This window comes from Ahaetulla prasina, chromosome 2, assembly GCF_028640845.1.
Source record: "Ahaetulla prasina isolate Xishuangbanna chromosome 2, ASM2864084v1, whole genome shotgun sequence".
NCBI lineage: Eukaryota > Metazoa > Chordata > Lepidosauria > Squamata > Colubridae > Ahaetulla > Ahaetulla prasina.
In genome coordinates this window covers 90,862,344-90,880,028 of record NC_080540.1, presented here as the reverse complement: position 1 = coordinate 90,880,028, position 17,685 = coordinate 90,862,344, and the positions used below count along the sequence as shown (strand labels likewise).

At 39.1% G+C, this 17,685-nt stretch overlaps 1 protein-coding gene across 3 annotated transcripts; it reads left to right on the top strand.

Annotated features, from left to right (window-relative positions):
• The first annotated feature begins 6,623 nt into the window (after positions 1–6,623).
• On the top strand, positions 6,624–17,547 carry SQSTM1 (sequestosome 1). Of its 3 annotated transcripts, none has more exons than XM_058169721.1 (9): positions 6,624–7,063; positions 9,513–9,737; positions 11,704–11,799; positions 13,849–14,075; positions 14,180–14,336; positions 14,590–14,676; positions 15,332–15,564; positions 16,047–16,254; positions 16,873–17,547. In XM_058169721.1, exons 1-9 carry the CDS (start codon positions 6,880–6,882, stop codon positions 17,031–17,033), a joined length of 1,578 nt encoding a protein of 525 aa, XP_058025704.1. In that variant the 5' UTR covers positions 6,624–6,879; the 3' UTR covers positions 17,034–17,547. The 3 variants fall into 3 exon arrangements, with proteins under 3 accessions (XP_058025704.1, XP_058025705.1, XP_058025706.1); XM_058169722.1 differs by having other exon boundaries at positions 6,625–7,063; positions 9,513–9,698; XM_058169723.1 differs by lacking the exon at positions 9,513–9,737 and having other exon boundaries at positions 6,629–7,063.
• Positions 17,548–17,685: the final 138 nt, after the last annotated feature.

Genomic DNA, 17,685 nt, shown 5'->3' with positions numbered 1-17,685 from the left:
GGACATTGGAAGTCTAGTCCAACCTCCTGCTCAGGTAGGAAATGCTATATTATTTCAGACAAAGCTATATAAGAGTATACTTCTGGGCTGTACGTGTGTGGGTTTAAGCCTCAATTACTCCTAGAGTAGTGCTACCAATTATGAATTGAGATGATTCACATTTAAGAAAAACTGTTTTTCTCCACATTCAGTTAGCACACTAGCTTTCTTTTTCATGAAATGAACATGGAACACGAAAATACACTTTATGCACTATTCAAAAGGTTCATTTCCAAATGCTTTGAATAAATACATTATTTAACTTTCTGTTGATTTTGTACACTATGCAAAGTGGGTGAATAACCTCTCCCTATTTTTAAAGCAAGTAAATAAAAATGAGTTTAAAAATCTAGGAAAAATAGAATAAGATGTCTTAAAGCACAAAACCTTTCCTATGATTTTTGCCATTTTAAAAAAATGTACTGCAATTATTTCAAAATACATATAAAGCAATGAACAAAAAGAAACAAAGCAATGCACCTACCAACAGTCTAATTTATTGTTACCACAGCAAACGAAGAAAAAAAGACAAAATAATTAGCATTTTAAATTCATGTAATTCAATATCACATTTCTTTAATAAGAGTATATCAAATTACAGAAAGATTTGTTTGTTCTTGTAAAACATTAAAGAAAAACGTGTTGTATCACTTAGTAGAAAAAATGGCCTTTTCAATTAGTTTGATAGTACATATTTCCTGAGTTCATGATGTCCATAGTAGCAATATTTTTCCAGTCTCCCAGTAGAATTATCTTGACTACTCCACATATACCTGACACATTTTGATGCAAAAATTTTGTCCGGGTACTCGTTGTTTAATATTCAATTCACAAGCTAAAACTTGCTAATGTCACTTGCCTCATTACTAATACATTATTCCTTATGGAAAAAAATTGTATTCATTGCTCCTCCTTGAACAATTAATGACGAGTACTGAGGTATCTCTATATTTTAAATTATTTACAGGGCCAATAAAGAAAATCTCAAGTCTATAATTTTTGATGCATTCTTTGCATCATACCCTCAGAATAGAATCTTTTGATGAATTAATTGTAATTTCAAATTTAAAGAAGCAATATTAATATGTATTTTAAAATAGAAATATTCCATAATGTATTCATAAGTATTAGCATCAAAATCCAATATTTTTGCAAGAATAACACAGAAAGCTTAGGTTCTGGTATCAGAACAGAATTTCTTGCATTCACTTTATTTTTAAAGATGTTCACGCTCCTATTTTTGGAATTACAATAGATGCTTTTAAGAAATAAGATCTATCGTTTATATGCTAATCTTAAAATATGAACTGTGGCATTCAGGATGTCCTAGACAGTGGTGAAATCTTACCGGTTCACACTGGTTTGGGCGAACCGGTAGTAAAAAAAAAAGCTACTGGTTGGTCCGAACCAGTATTTCCAGTGACCAGCTGTGTCGCGCGATTTATATACGCCAGAAAGCAGGAAATCCTGCTTTCTAGTGAATCTAAATCGCACGGCACAGCTATTCCCCTCCTTGCTGTTCTACTTACCTTCAAATGGCTCCTTTTTTTGCGCAAAGTGCACATTTGGTGCACACTGCGCATGCATATGTGTGCAGCATGCATCTGGCGCACACCACGCATGCATGGCAGTGGTGGGTTGCCCCCGGTTCAGTAGTAAAACTGGAGGGAGGCTCCATCCACCCACCTGGATGTTGTCATAGACGATCTGCGCATGCAGCGCAGAAGCTCGGCGCGCAAGCGGGCAAAGCAATCCCGTTGTGAACTGGTAGTAAAGGTAAGTAGAACCCACCCCTGATGTGTGGGCAAGCAAATCGGTAGCGACCCCCGGAGTATTTCACCCCTGGTCCTAGAATCGTTTATTTTCCTCAGGATGGTTCTCTTTAATACACATAAAGTTGATTATAGTTCCTTATAACTCAAGACAGACCGATTACAGTATTTACGAATACTGTAAATACTACATTGTTACACAAATGAGTATTTCTTTTATGTTTTGTGATATTATAGCTAACAGCACATACAAAACTAATGAATAATTGTTGAGGTTTCTATAGATTTGTCCTTTCCCTCCAGGAAATGTGAATTACTGAGATGGACTCTGTAATGCCCGCATGGCTATTAAACCAGACTCCTGGTAGAAAGAATTTCCTTTTGATCCTCCAGTAAAGATGGAACTGCCATCAATGAACCAGAAATGGAAATTTGAAGCAAAACAGATTAGGATTTCCATTACCTTTCCTAATCATAAGATTTTCATTAGTTTTCAATGTCTAATGTTTATTTACTCTTTAAAAATCTATAAGCCCTATATGCTGTTCTGCATTATATGACTTTGTTTAGAAAGTTAGTTTGCTACTCTGGAAGAAAAAATGTCACTATGATAACTAATTAAGATTTTGAAAAAAAATAAATGTGTCATTTTCAATTCCTTTTATGTATTGTTCTATATGAAAATTATGGTAATATTTGTGTCTCTTTCTTAAACAGTCTGGCCTTTAACGGAAACACTTAACAGTGGAAAAGTAACATCCAAATTACTAAATTAAGCAAATAGTAAATCAGGCTAGTCTTATGCCTGTAAAACTCAGAGTTGGCACACCTGTAACACTGCTTGTCTGTCAAACTCTATTCCATAGGTAGGATCCTTCAAATTGTTTCAAAAAAACAATTTAAGTCTCTTAAATGTTAGTAACTTGGCATAAAGTGAGAACATTCCAGTAAATTCTGGAATATTGTCCGTGACTGTCATACACTGCTTGAATAAAAGGTGGCGATTACCAGGATGTAGGCGTTATCTAATCCCAGCCTAGAGCTCCCTCTGTAGGATTTGTGGAGAATAGAAATTGATCATGGGACTCAGTTGAGTCATTCTTGCAACATTTACATTTCTCCAGGCAGTGTAGAAGGGACTAGAAAAGAATCAGGTGGTGTTAAGCCCCAAACCAAAAATGACTCATGTAGATTCTACCTAGCTGAGTACTTTTATTGTTTCATACTTATAGCCAAAATCTTGCCAAACTAAGCACTCTACTAACTGCATCTACTACATGGACTGAGTTGCCTTTTACTCCCCTGGAAGGTACCCCTCCCTCCTGAAAATCAACCTCCTCACTACCTTCCATCACAGGTGGACTCCTTGTGGCTAAACATTTCCATCACATAGATTTTCTGCCAGGAAATCCAAATGTTTAAATTTAAAGCCCTTTAGAAGTTGGGAATAGGAGGAAAAGTTTCTCAAACAAACATGTCACTGAGAAATGAAAATAATGTCTTTCAGTCATTAATTACCAATCTTTAACAGATTTAAGTATCTGATAATTACAGTTTTTCAATTGGACCTTCAGCTATAGGAGCAATGTGATATACAAAGTGAGTTTCATTTGGTTTTTGTTTAGCATTTTATAGCCTTTTTAATTCACAGTGGTTAAAAAGACAATTTAATGAGAGGTGCAATTTATTTCCAAGCCAGGGAAAGCTCTATTTTTATGGGAACCAAACTAAATTAAAGAATGGAGGTCATAGTTTTTAATCCATGCATTGATTTTTACTTAAAAAACATGAACAGGGTCAGATTTTTATAACAAAAAAAAAAATGGCAAGAGAAATATCAACCCCAAAGGTATGAAATATTCCATTCTCTCAATAATAGCTGAGACCACTTGTGGCTTTTTATTTTTCCCCTTTATTTTCCTGCATAAAATAAATCTGATCTAGTCATTCTAGTTAAGAACACAAATATTGTGGGCAAAGTACACACGTTTGTTTATTATATTTAATGTTTTCACTGTCAGTTTTTGTTCTTTGGTTAACTATTCAAGAATTGTAGGCTGTCATATTGTACCAGTCCCATCCCTGTAGCTATTTTGTAATTTAGAATATTATGGAAAGAAATAGTTGAGAATCTCAGTAAACTATGGGTTAATGTATTATGTAGCTACAGCCATGCCTACATAAGCTGTGAGGTAGTGATTATGCAGGTACTGTTTATTTTTTCTAGCTAGGGCAGTAAGAAAGAGGTGGACTTAAAGCAGTCATGAGACTTTGAATGAGTCATTATCAGCTGAGCTAATTTCCCTTTGGTAATATGAGCCCTAAAGTATAAGGATTCATTTTCTTTTGAATCTTCTGGAAGACAAATTTGAATCTTCTGGAAAAAAAATGATGTCATAACAAGTAATATAGGCAAGAGATCAAGGGAGAGTTTTTTCTAACTGAGCTTTTCTCTCTCACTTGTAGAAAATAATATGCCACCTGAATTCCCAGTGAGACTGAGTAGTTTACAAACTGTTGAAAGCATTTAAAAACAATACAAAAACAATATAACCAAAAAAAAAACCCCAAAGAAGGCAGAAAAAACAATCCAGATGGTAACATGGAAGAAAGGAGCATCAATCCTTGTCAAAGGCCAGGGTGAAGAATCACATCTTCAGGACCCTTTAAAATAGCAGTTAGGAGGGGGAAGTATTAATGGGGGTGGGGGTGGTAGAAGGAGGGAACTCATTTCAAAGGGCAGGTACTCCATCAGAGAAGATGTGCTTTCAGGGTCCTGATAAATTACATTGTTTAATCAAAGGAACCCAGAGTGTGCCTACCTTGCCAGATTAAATTGGCCAGGCAGATACTTTGGGAGACAGACAACAGGCTTTAAGTCATGTAGGGCAGGGGTCCCCAACCCCCAGTCTGAGGATCAGCACTGGACTGTGGCATGCCAGAAACTGGGCCATGCAAACCAGCGAAGTCCCATCTGTGGGATGCAGGCAGCATGCAGAAACACACTCAGGTCTACGGAAAAACCTCTCCATGGAATCTGTCCCTGGTGCCCAAAAGGTTGGGAGCCGCTGATGTAAGGCTTTATATGTAGTGACCAGCACCTTGAATCACACCCAGAAGCAAACTGGTAAGTAGGGCAACTCATGAAGCAAATAGGCTACATGTTATATAAACCAATATTACATTTGAGTTAAACTACTCTAACTCTTGGTTAGTGCAAATATACTGTTTTGGAATTTTGCCGAAGTAAAGAGCACAATACTGAGAAGAACCAATATTATTGCAATGTTTATTGGATGCCTGCTTTTCAAGACAGACCCTTAACAATGGAAAAGAATATTTATAGAAGGCTACAAAGCAGGAAGTCCTAAGGATCTGATTTGTTGGCCGGTTTGGGAAGCTAGGCAGGTCCTGGTCAGTGTACCTGAGGCAAGTTCTATTGTAGACAAAATGGGTTTTTCTGGAAGGCAGCAGAGCTAAGGAAGTTCATAAGGAAATTAAATGTCAAGGTCAACTGATAAACAGACAATGGGGTTGCAACGCCTTTGTAAAGTTGCCAGGTAGAGGCTTCAATGCTTTGTTGTCTAAATGGGATTGCAGGCAGTTTTATCTGGGATAGGGGTCGGTCAATTTTGGTTTGATGGGTTTAAGCAAAAAGAGGATCTGGGTTCCATCCTGGTCGTATCTCCAGGGGGAGAGGGGTATAATAATTTTTGGTGCCTTTGAATCTTTGTTGACTCTTGGTGTTTGCCTGGACAAATCCTACCAACGGCAAGATTTTTAGTAGTAGTTTGTCTTGCCTCCTTCCTAGGGTTGCAAGGCTGGTCATTTCATTTAGCTGGCTTAATGCCGAAAAATGGATTAGAATTTATGGTACCAATGGAAGAGAATATTTGTAGCTCAAGACTGAACCATAGAGGGTTTGGTGTTGTTTGACTTTGGTTGTTTTGAGACTTTTCATTACCCAAACTAGGTAACATCTTCAGTGCTAGGTAGGGTTTGCTGTCATTTGTTATCCTCGATTGGGCCGCTTACTGTGAGCTAACAGTAAACAGCAGCCCAGTCAAGGAACCAGCAAGGCTATACAGAAGTAAGCCTACGTTAATGGAGACTCGCTCCATGCTAAATGGATAGGCTGGTTCAGCATCCCCAAATTCCTTCTTACTCTTGTTTACTAGGCTATACTTATTGCCTAGTGTAGGGGTCTCCAACCTTGGCAACGTTAATCCTAGTGGACTTCCAGTAAAACTGGCTGGGGAATTCTGGGAGTTGAAGTCCATCAGGCTTAAAGTTGCCAAGGTTGGAGACCCTGGCCTAGTGAAAAGCAAAATAACCCCCCCTCCGGTAAGGTAAGTGGCTGTTTAGGGTCTCCGCCAATCTGTTTGCAGGTAGCGGGAGAAACTCTGGGCCCCCGGTCTGGGGGAACGGACGAAGGTGTGGAGCCTTCCGGCAAGGCCTGCAAAGCCTCCAGCGTCTTTTTTTTTTTGTCACGGCGTGAGTCAGCAAATCGGGAGAAGGAAGTCGGGCGTCCAGATTCGTGGAAGCGACTCTCGTTCCGCCCCCCGTTACGAGGCCAGCGGCTCCCGTTCCCTCACGTTGGAAAGCGAAGGAAATGCTGAGTAACGCTCGCTTTGTGGAAGGCTCGCTAGGCCCAAAGTTTTGATTCGCCAGCGCCATTCCGTTGAGGGGGGGGGGAGAAAGGCGGGGCCAATCGCGACGTTGCAACTGCCTCTCGTGCGGTTGTCTTGCCCTCCTTTTAATCACAAACCCCAGGAAAGGGTCCCTTCGGAAGCGGGGGGGGGGGAGAGGGCGGGGAGCTTGGCATATCGCCCCTTGGTACCTATTGTTATTATCCCCGCTTCGCCAGCGCCGGGACTTTCCCACTTGAACCCCGCCCCTTTTCCGTGGGTTGCGCCGCCCATAAATAGCCGGCCCGGGTCGTCATCGGCAACCAGCGGTGAAAGGACGTCGCTCGTACGGAGGTTGAAGTGCCTCTGCTCCTTGGCTGCCTGCAGAAGCGCCAATTGTTGCTGCGCCACAGAATCCCAGCGCCGCTGCCGTCGCCGCGATGGCTCAACTGACGATCAAGGCCTACCTGCTGGGCAAGGAGGAGACCACCCGCGAGATCCGGCGCTTCGCCGTCGACCTTCCCGCCCGCTACCAGCCGATAAGGGACAAGGTCGCCGAGCTTTTCCAGGGGCTGCTCCGCAATTCTGCCGCTGCCACGGGAGCCTTTCAGATGTACTATAAGGGTGAGCGATGGAGAGGGATCGATGGGCCGGAGAGGTGGCGAGGCCGCATCGCTTCTCTCTTCCCCCCCACCCCCGTCCCACGCCCTCCCCCCCCTCACGGTATGGAGCCTTCCTTGAATAGCAGCTCCTGACTGTTGAGATCGGCACCCCAAAATCTGATATTTACTGGGGCTCTTAGCGCTTCTTTCTCTTCGGGTTAGGTAGGCTTATAGTGCCAGGAGGTAAGAAACCTTAAATGCCAGTATCTGTTTAAATAAAAGCGTGGAAATCCAGAAATTTTCAACCCTTTTCCTAGGTTTTAGGATTTTTTTTTTTAATGGACAGTCTTGAGCAGTTCATCAGGCTGGAGATTTTCCTGATCATGGTTCCACAGCAGGAAACTATTATATTTTTATCCCACCTTCCATTTACTTTATAAAGTGACTCAAGGAAGCTAGCATGTATGATATTCCTTTCTCTTCCTATTTTCCTAACAGCAACAAATATGGTGACGTGGATTGATCTGGGAGAGAAAGAGTGACTGGCCCAAGGCCATTTGGCTGACTTTCCACGTCTAAAACAGGACTAGAACTCGGAGTCTCCCACTTTCTCGGCCAGCCACTTAGCTTCTAGATCGAATTGTTGTCTGAATTCGCATACTAAAGTTCAGCTTCTAAACTAAGAGTCTGTACAGGTAGTCCTTGACTTACAACCATTTGTTTAGTGAGCACTTGAAGTTCGAACAGCACCAAAAAAAAGTGACTTGTGACCATTTTTCTCGCCATTTTCCACAAAACCATTGCAGCATCTCCATGGTCAAAATTCAGACACTTGGCAACTGGCATGTATTTGATGGTTGTGTAACCTCTTTTGTAACCTTCTGACAAAGTCAATAGGAAAGGGAGATTCACTTAACAACCATGTTACTAACTTAACAATTGTGGTGATTCATTTAACTTTGGCGTGAAAGATTATAAAAGGGGCAAAATTCATGTAACTGTCTTGCTTAGCAGTGGAAAGTTTAGGCTCAATTGTGGTTGTAAGTCAAGGATTCTTATAGCACTTTATAAAAAAGTTTGTTGATATAATATCCTGGTTCAAATTCCAAGCTTTAATAGGTGATCCACAAAGGACAAGAATAAACAAACAATTATGACTTCACATGGGCAAAGGAAAGAGTGGTTAAAGGTCCAATGCCCTTGGTGTGTTGTGATCATTCTTTCTAAACTTTGCTGCCCTAAAAGTAGTACCATTTTCTCATCAGAACAGACCAGACCCAAGCCTCAAGGTTTGCTAAAAGGCATAAGAAATGCTATTATTTCTTGCTATTTTACCATATGTTATGCACAAATTCCAGGAAGTCTGGCTTAAATTCTTAGTTTTAAATTAAAACTAATTAATTAGTTTTTTTGGGGGGGGAAAGTAACTTCAGATGTTTGAGATTCTTTCCAATCCTATGATGAGGTCTTATTACAGATATGAGGGAAGACATGTATCCTGGAGAATGACCTTGAACTCACTTTTAGCAAAAGCTGGACTAAAGCAAAATCATGTTAGCTTTGACCTGCAGTGTGGTAAATTTTCCTTGTGAATGAAGGGATTGTGTTAGATCAGGGGTGGGGTGCTGGCTCAGGAATTCTGGGAGTTGAAGTCCACAAGTCATAAAGGGGCCATAGTTCCCCACCTCTGTTTAGATAAAAGGTCTTCAAACTTGGCAGCTTTAAGACTTGTGGACTCCCGAGACGACTTCCGGTGTCCAGGGGCAACGGTCGTCTGGAGGCTTCTCCTGCCCCCAGTGCCTGAATCCGGCCGCCGCCGAGGCCCCCAGGGGCCAGGTGTTCCGAAAAGGACACCTGCCGTACGGACGGCTCGCCAGGGGTCTCCCAGCCGACATACAGGACTGGGGGGACCGATGCTGGCGCGTCCTAGGCTCGGCGGGGTTTGGAGGCCATGGGCCACGGCCATTACTTTGGTCGTCGCCTGGGCCGCTGTGCCCGGTGACACCGGGGCTTTGGATTTATAACTGCAGCAGCCTGGTGGTGAACAGGGAACGGAGAAGAATTGAGGAATGGAGAAGGGAAGGGGATATCGGTAAACGCGAGTGGAGTGCTCCGGAGTGCGGGGGGGTTTTTCTCCCCTGCGGCTGGAAGGAGCACGAGTCATTCTGGAGAGAGGAGAACTTAAAATAAGAAGATTACTGGTTTTGTGGAGCTCTGGAGAGAAGAGGTGATGGAGAAATTTAGGAGGGAGGGTTTGAGGCCCCCCCTCCCTCTGGGGAACAGTGGTGGCGTCCAGCTTCCGCCTTCACTATGAGAATCTTGATGACATCACTTCCCTTCGGCTTCCTGGTTGACTAACTGTACTCTGGACTCGTTGCTCCTGTGAGTGCCCCCTGCTGGATCCGGAGGAAATTACAAGGATACTGTGCTTGCCTGAGGATTTTGAATTTTTTTTTTTTAAATGGCAAAAGGTCAGAGACCAACTGCTGGAGAGATGGAGAGAATTCTGGAAAAGTTATCCAATATGGACAAGAAACTGGATGATTTGCAAAGAGGCCAAACGGAAATAAGAGCAGAAATTGTGACTATCCAAAAGGATTTAAAGGATACTCAACAAGTCTCAGCAGAAAACAAGCAGAAAGTGGAAGGTCTGGAGGGTGAGATGCGGGCAGTGCAGAAAAGAGAGGAGACGACAGGCAATGCTGTGCTTGGACTACAGATGGATAAAATGTCTTATTTCCTTAGGTTTCAAAATTTGGAAGAAGTGGACCAAGAAGATTTGAGAGATGTTGTGACTAAATTGTTGGGAGAATTTCTTGGGAGAGGTGTTGATTTCATGAATTGGGATGTGGATCGAGTTTATAGAGTTAATTCACAATATGCACGCACGCATGCAGTTCCCAGAGAGGTTCATGTCAAATTTGTGAGAAGAGGCGAGATGAAATTCTTAGAAAACATAGGAGTGGGGCACTGACTTACAGGGGCAGGAGATAGCCATTCTGAGGCAGATTCCCAGACAGGTACGTGAAATGAGAAAGAAATATTACTTTTGTCAAGCAAATTGTACCAGAAGGAGTAGGCTTCAGATGGCTGATGCCAGAGGGATTGATGATTTTCCGGGAGGGCATTACGAAAAAATTAGTACAATTGCGGAAGCTACGGCCTACGTGGAGGAACACAAAGCCCTCCTGGAATCAGATGACCCAGGAATTGAAGAAGGGGAGGTTATAGACCATGGGGCGGTGGCGGCTGCCGCTGTTGCGGCCCTGGAGTTGGGTCAGGCTGAACCCAGAGTTCTGAGATCCAAAACTAGGAAGTGATAAAGATATTTGGTATTGTGTTGGTTTTCCTTATTCTCTTTTGTATGATATTCTGTTTATTCTTGACCCTTCTTTATTGCGTATGTAAGATTTGTAAACTTAGCTACTTCGTGTCACCTGCTTGCCATATGGCTGTTGTATGTGTTAAAAAATTTGAGCAAAATTCTTATCCTGGATAAGAAAAATGAAAATTTACCATACCTGATATGTATTTGTATAAACCTTTTTTGACCAATAAAAACTTTTTGAAAATAAAAAAAAAAATAAAGACTTGTGGACTCCCAGAGTTCTCCAGACAGCTATACTATCTGGGGAATTCTGGGAGTTGAAGTCCACAAGTCTTAAAGCTGCCAAGTTTGAGGACCCCTGGTTTAGATGATTGGAAAGACATCAGAATGATTACATTTCTCTTTATAGAAAAGGGTTGGAGCATACATTAGATGTTTTATTTAAATGATGTTTTCATCATTTTCCGCCTCCACTATGGAAACCACTGCATCAATTAATTCAGGATAATAACTACAGATTGATTCTGAGAAGAAATACTTTTTCTTCTTTGTTATGTTTTGCATTCTAGTAAGTAGAAGTAGAAATCTTACTACTAGCTTTTCTAGAGAGTTTTTAAAGATAGAGTTATTTCTATCACAATTTGCAAGGGTATGAATGACTGAGCTTTAGTTTGCCATCCAAGACTTACAAAAAAACTCGAATACCTGCTTTTCCAGATTGAGAATAAAGATAAAAACTGTACTACCTAAGAATCCATATAAAATGCTACTTTGAATTTTACTCCTTTTAAAAGCCTCTTTAAAGCTTGTTGGAGCCTCTTAAATTTTTTTTCATCCTAAGTTTTTCTCCTAAATGTAGGGGTGCTTTTTTCCCCCAAATTGAGTGTTGATCCATTGGTTGCAACTGGAATTGTTTTTGAGCCTTGGCAATTTTGTGATGTGTGGACTTGAGTCCTAGAATTCCCTAGCTAGTTCGGGAATTCTGGGACTTGGAAGCCACACTTCATAAGATTGCCAAGGTTGAAAACCACTGGGGCAGAGTAAGTTTATAAAAGGATATTTCTTCACTGGTATAAAACATAGATGCAGAACTAGAAGTAGCAATCAATTTTATAATGCAATGATCCAAAAGAAACAGCTGGAAGGAAGGAATAATCAGTGTTGTGTTCTGCTGCCTTTTTAAAATTATTCAACATAAGCTTTAAGATTCAACACAACTGTTTCCTGCTTTCTGTTGATGACTCTCTATGTGGCATGTTATATAAGAATTGTTCAGGCAGATTGCTTGTATATATTTTGTTTCAAATAGTAAATGAATTATTATATACTTTCAGATGAAGATGGTGATATGATTGCTTTTTCCAGTGATGAGGAATTGAAGTTGGTTCCACCCTCTGTGAAAGCTGGAGTTTTTCGGATTTATGTTAAAGGTAACATTGTTTGCATTTATGTTAAAGGTTGCATTGTTTGTAGTTGCACTCTTGAGCATTCTGGACTATGCAGTTGTTTCCAAATAAAGAACCTGCACTACGCAGATTATTTTCAATTCATAATCCTTATCCTATTATTGGAAATATTTCAGGCTAAGCAGAAAGCAGATAAAATTAAAGAAAATAGTAGATAGGAAATTAAAATACAAGTAGTCCTTGGATTACAATTGCGACTGGAACGTCTGTCACTAAGTGATATGGGCGTCAAATGATTCATCCCTAATTTTATGATCTTTTTTTGCTGTGGGTGTTAAGCGAATCTGGGTTCCCCCATTGACTTTGTTGAAAGCCCCCTGGAAATGGTAAAAACATGGCCCTGGGATGCTGCAGCCATCATACATACATGCCATTTGCCATGTACCTGAATTTTGATTATGGGACAATGGGGAAACTTTAACGGTCTTAAGTGTGAAGATCAGTCATAAGACACTTTTTTCAATGTTGTCGTAACTTCAAACAGTTGTTGAATGGTTGTAAGTTGAGGATTACCTGTACAGTGGCAGCTCCTCACTTTTGACAATTGTTCTTGGAATTATAATTTCTAAAAATAATTTCTTGTTCCAGCAACTAATCCAAGGAAATTAGGGCATTGTAGCTTTTCTATAGAAGCGATCTATAGGAAGAAGTAATTTGTTGATGTAAAAATAAAGCAGGTGGATATTTTTCTTGCTACCTTACATTTAGTCTTAATTTCCAACCTATACTCAGGAGGCTTTGAAACAGAGAAAATATTTTGAACACTTAATTAGAATGGCCCGTGAATGATGGGCAATGAAAAATGGGTTTCACTCAGCTATCCTGAAAGGAATCAGCAGCAGCTGCCTTGGGAAATACAAAAAAAGCAACCATTAAAGTCTGCTCCAGACATTGAGTAGGCACTGGTTCCTTTGTCTTCTGGTGGATATTGTACTATGGCTGACATTAAGATGAAAATGCTGTTAATTACATTGAATCTGCAGGTGTGGTTTGAAGGAAACTAGTTTTAGTCACTCAAAGCAAAGGAGCCTATATGTGATAGGAAGCAACTTTTTCTGCCAATAACATGTGTGGTTCACTCATCTGTTGCAGAATGAGTCATTTAAGAATGTTTTTAATTTTTAATTGCATTACATTGAAGGCAGTTTTTACCTAAGTTATTTCAAAATGCTGAAACAAAGTTTGCATTTTTAGGGTAGCTTCTTACACTAAATTGGACTGTTTTATAGGAATTTTTAAGAAGTGAAGTAGGAGGAGGGAGATGATTGAAAAAAGCTATTCTAGATTTCCTTCATGAGATATTATTTATTGCAGATTTAGGGTCTTTCATGGGAAGATGGTCCTGTTATAGGCAAAATTGAAAACTGATACGGCTAGGTTCATAGAGCCCACTAAATGGAAAACAAACATACCTTATTGTGATTTCTAAACTTAAGTCATATCTATTTGTATTATGGTAGGCATACTCTTTTCAATATTAGGTACAATTAACCTGTGGGTGGGAGGGATTAAACCTTGCTTTATATTACCTTTTAATTATCTTGCAATATGGATAACTTTTTAGTCTCGGGTAAGATAGACTTCAATTTTACACCCATGATTGAGCCCAAAATTTCTGTTGCTAAACAAGACAGTTAAGTGAACTTTGCAATATTTTATGACCTCTTTTGCCAAAGTTAAGTGAATCACTGCAGTTATTAAGTGAATCATTCAGTCGTTAAAGCTTCCCCCCCCCCATTGATTTTGCTTGTCAGAAGCCAGCTGGGAAGATTACAAATGGTGATCACATGACCCCAGTACAGTGCAATTGTCATAAAAGCTAGTTGCCCAAAACCCAAAATGTGATCACGTGACCATGGGGATGCTGCAGTGGTCACTGTATAAAAAAGTTATATTTTTCAGTGCTGTAATTTTGAGCAGTCACTTAAACCAATTATTGTAAATGGAAGATTACATGTTATAGTTTGATCAGCATGGTTATAGTTGAACAATAGCTTCTGTTTGTTCTTTCAGAAAAAAAGGAGCTTAAGCATGTGAACCGTCATTCCTGCAACAAGGAGCATTCTCTAAACCTTGTGCATCCTAATGTGATCTGCGATAGTTGTGAGGGCCCAGTTGTGGGTGCCAGATTCAAATGTGCAGTTTGTCCAGACTATGACCTGTGCAGCACTTGTGAGGGAAAAGGTGTCCATAAGGAGCATAACATGATCATGTTTCCAAGTCCATTCCACCAGCTTGAGGTTAGTATTATGAAGAAAGGCAGATATACAAAGATAATTGTAAAAATTATAAAATCATTTATTTTAAAGCTGCTGTGGCTTAAAAATGTTTGTTTACCCTTTAGTGGCTCCTTCAAGGTCGCTGGCTTCGTAAAATGAGACATGATGGTTGCACTTTTCCTTGGCTGCGCGGTAGGGGACACCCACGTTCTGCCCATCAGCACCAGAATTCTGGCCAGGCACAAGCTAGTACTTCTTCTCAAAGTGATGCTCCGGAGCGTGGTAAGAATTAAAAGTTGCAATAACAGGAGGTTTTAAATGTAAAATAAATTAGCAAAAATCTGATACCTATCTAAAATTATTTCCTTGCAAATGCTGTTTATATAAATTTCTACATCTTAAAAATATCTTAAAATTATGTATTTAATTTTATACATGCATGCATACTCCTGCTGCGATCAGGATTGATAAACTCATAAAATTCTTGTCTTGAATAATTATTATATGTATCGTTTATATTTTTGCTTTATAAAAGAAACCACTAGCAATGAAGCTCAAGATGCCAGTGTCAACTTCCTGAAGAATGTTGGAGAAAGTGTTGCTGCATTCCTGGGTCCGCTTGGTAAACAATTCCTTTCACTGTTTATTTTTATTTATTTGTAAAATACATTTATTTGCAAAAATTACCAACTGCCCACCTTATCACAAGGTAATTCTGGGAGCTTTAAAATATTAAATACTGGTTTTCATGTCCCTCTTGTGGACTTCCCAGAAACCAAACTTTTTATTGATTTGGCTCACCAAAAAATATAGAATATCATGGGTGAATTATATAAGATATCAGAGTAAAGTTTTTAAAAATATATTATCAACTATGATCATATCCTTTGAATATTTTTAATAAATTAACAGTGATTAAGCATACTGCAACAATGTGATGTACAAATAGTAATTAAACACTTGAAACTCTCATGGATTAATGTGTAATATGAGAATAAATTGGCACTCATGCATCAAGTACTAGAGAATGTCAGATGCAACATCCAATTGATGTAATCTAGTTACTCATTTTTATGTTCTCCCAAATGATTTATAAATGGTTTATTTGGAAATACGTTGCCTATGAAGTAGGGGGTGGATGACAGAAGAATTAATCTGTAATTTTGAGACAAAATATGATAGAACTAGAGTAATAAACACATAGATAGAAAATTAGTGATGCCCATGAATATATTGCAGTATGTCATTAACATAACCCATGTCAACTTCTTTTTTAGGCATTGAAGTGGATATTGATGTAGAACATGAGGGTCAGAGAAGCAAAGTATCACCTGCACAACCTAGTTCTGAGAACAGCTGCCCCAAACCTAGCAGTCCTACTGAGCAGACCAAACCGGAAGCAAATTCTGAAAATAATCTAGAGATAAGTGATGCTCTTGCAAACCAAATGCAGGAGATGATAGTCTGTTCTCCACCTGCACAGATGGAAGAAGAAAATATTTTGCCACAGGTACAAGAAATGTCATTTTTCACATATAAAGATATGTTAATTGGTGCTCCAAGAATGCTGAAGCTGTTGGAATATTATAAACTTTTTAACCTGCAAGAGAAAAATAACTTGTTACTACTTTTATTAGCAATAAAGCACACTTTATTATATTTATTATATTATATTTAATCAGAAACTTAAACTTTTGTATGAAATGGCTGAACTGCCCTCAGACGGGCATGGAGTGAAACGGAATTGATTATCCAAATTCTCTGGAACACTTCCTACCTGAATTGCAAAATTTTTCTTGTCCTTAGATTCTGGGAGGAGTGATATTTCTGCATATGTTGTAGGATTTACTACTATCTGTTGCAATATAGATATAGAAGTAGTCTGCTTCTTTTGAATAATTACTAAAAAGCAAATTACCATTTCTAGATGCAGTTGTAAATATAGCTAGTAAAAGTGGGCTTTCTAACATTTTATGTATTTGTATATTCCAGGAACGAAGTGAATCCAGTGGAAGTTCAGGAGGAGATGAAGACTGGACCCATTTATCTTCCAAGGAAGTAGATCCTTCAACTGGTGAATTGCAGTCCTTACAAATGCTAGAGGAAGACAGCCCAAAATCTCTCAATCCCATTGAAGCTCCCACTAATGCTGGACCAACAGGCTTGCGAGAAGCTGCAATGTACCCTCATCTTCCACCCGGTAATAAGAACTAGGCTGGCTCCAAAACTATTTTATAGAAATTATTGTGTCCTAATCAGCTTGAATACATTCTAATTCCTAATAAATATTTCTGTAAAAATACTATTAAAGCATTGGCAGAACTATAGCAGCATCGTATTTTTAGGCTGGCACAGAAGTTCAAAAATAACTAGGCTGCTTTAGTGAAGAGCCAATGTGCTGTGCGTGAAATCCTCTGCCCAAATGGTAGTTTGATTTAAAAGATCTAACAATGTTATAGGTCACCTGGCATTTTTATTGCCTAAGTTATTATGGAATGGTAATATAAGCATCCTTCAGATAGAAAATCAAGTTAGGAATATTTGAAAGATCTACTTTCAACCTGAAATTTTAATTTATATGGCTGATTATAATCTGATTCGTTTTAAGCTTTGCATTTTGTATAAATCAATCCCCATTATGATGATTAGATTTGAATGAGATGGATTATTCTATAAAGTGACTTTTTAAAAAAATGACTTAATATTGCCAATAATTGAATTTAATTAAATTCAAGTGTGGAATTGCAAATTTTATGTATGTGATTACAATTTTTATGGGCCAATGAATATGACATCCTGAAATTCAATCTGTTTACAGAGGCAGATCCTCGTCTGATTGAATCCTTGTCCCAGATGCTCTCGATGGGATTTTCTGATACAGGAGGCTGGTTGACTCACCTACTGCATTCCAAGAACTACGACATTGGGGCAGCCCTGGATGCTATCCAGTATGCCAAGCAACCGCCCGCTTCCAAATAGCTCTTGTATAACTTGTAGTTCTTAACACACATTGTTAAAACCTCTTTTTATACCTTTTTCCTTTCTGTAATGATCTGATTGTAATTCCATATTCATAGATATCATAATCATGCTAACTTTCCAAATTTAGTTCTTTTTTATGCACTGGGTAAGGGTTAATATTTACACAATAGAACTAGTTTAAAGTTATGACAGGTGGTCTTTTACCTTCAAGTTGTGGCAATGACAGAGTCAGAGTACAAGGCTATTTTGCTTTCACATTGGTGGATCTTCCATGTTTAGTCACCATCATGGAGCCATGTGGTTGTTAGAAATTTTATTTTAGTGCTTAATTTTTAATTTAGTACTTAAGTTTGTTTAATTAGAGGTATATCAATTTTTTAAAAATAGACACCAGTAAATGATGTTAGCTTTTCTAAGCTATCACTTGTTCAAAGATTTGATTTTTGTAAAAAGCCTTTGCTTTCCATGCCTCTTTATCAAAAATAATGGCCCCATTAAAAATATAGCACAGCTCCACAGATAATGAAAGCCTTTTTGTGCCATGCTTAAAATAATATGACTGGAATATGATCCACTTTATTATTTCAACATTGAAGTGTCTGGTTTTAAATGCAGGCCTATTGCTATTATTTTAAATCATCTCAGTGGA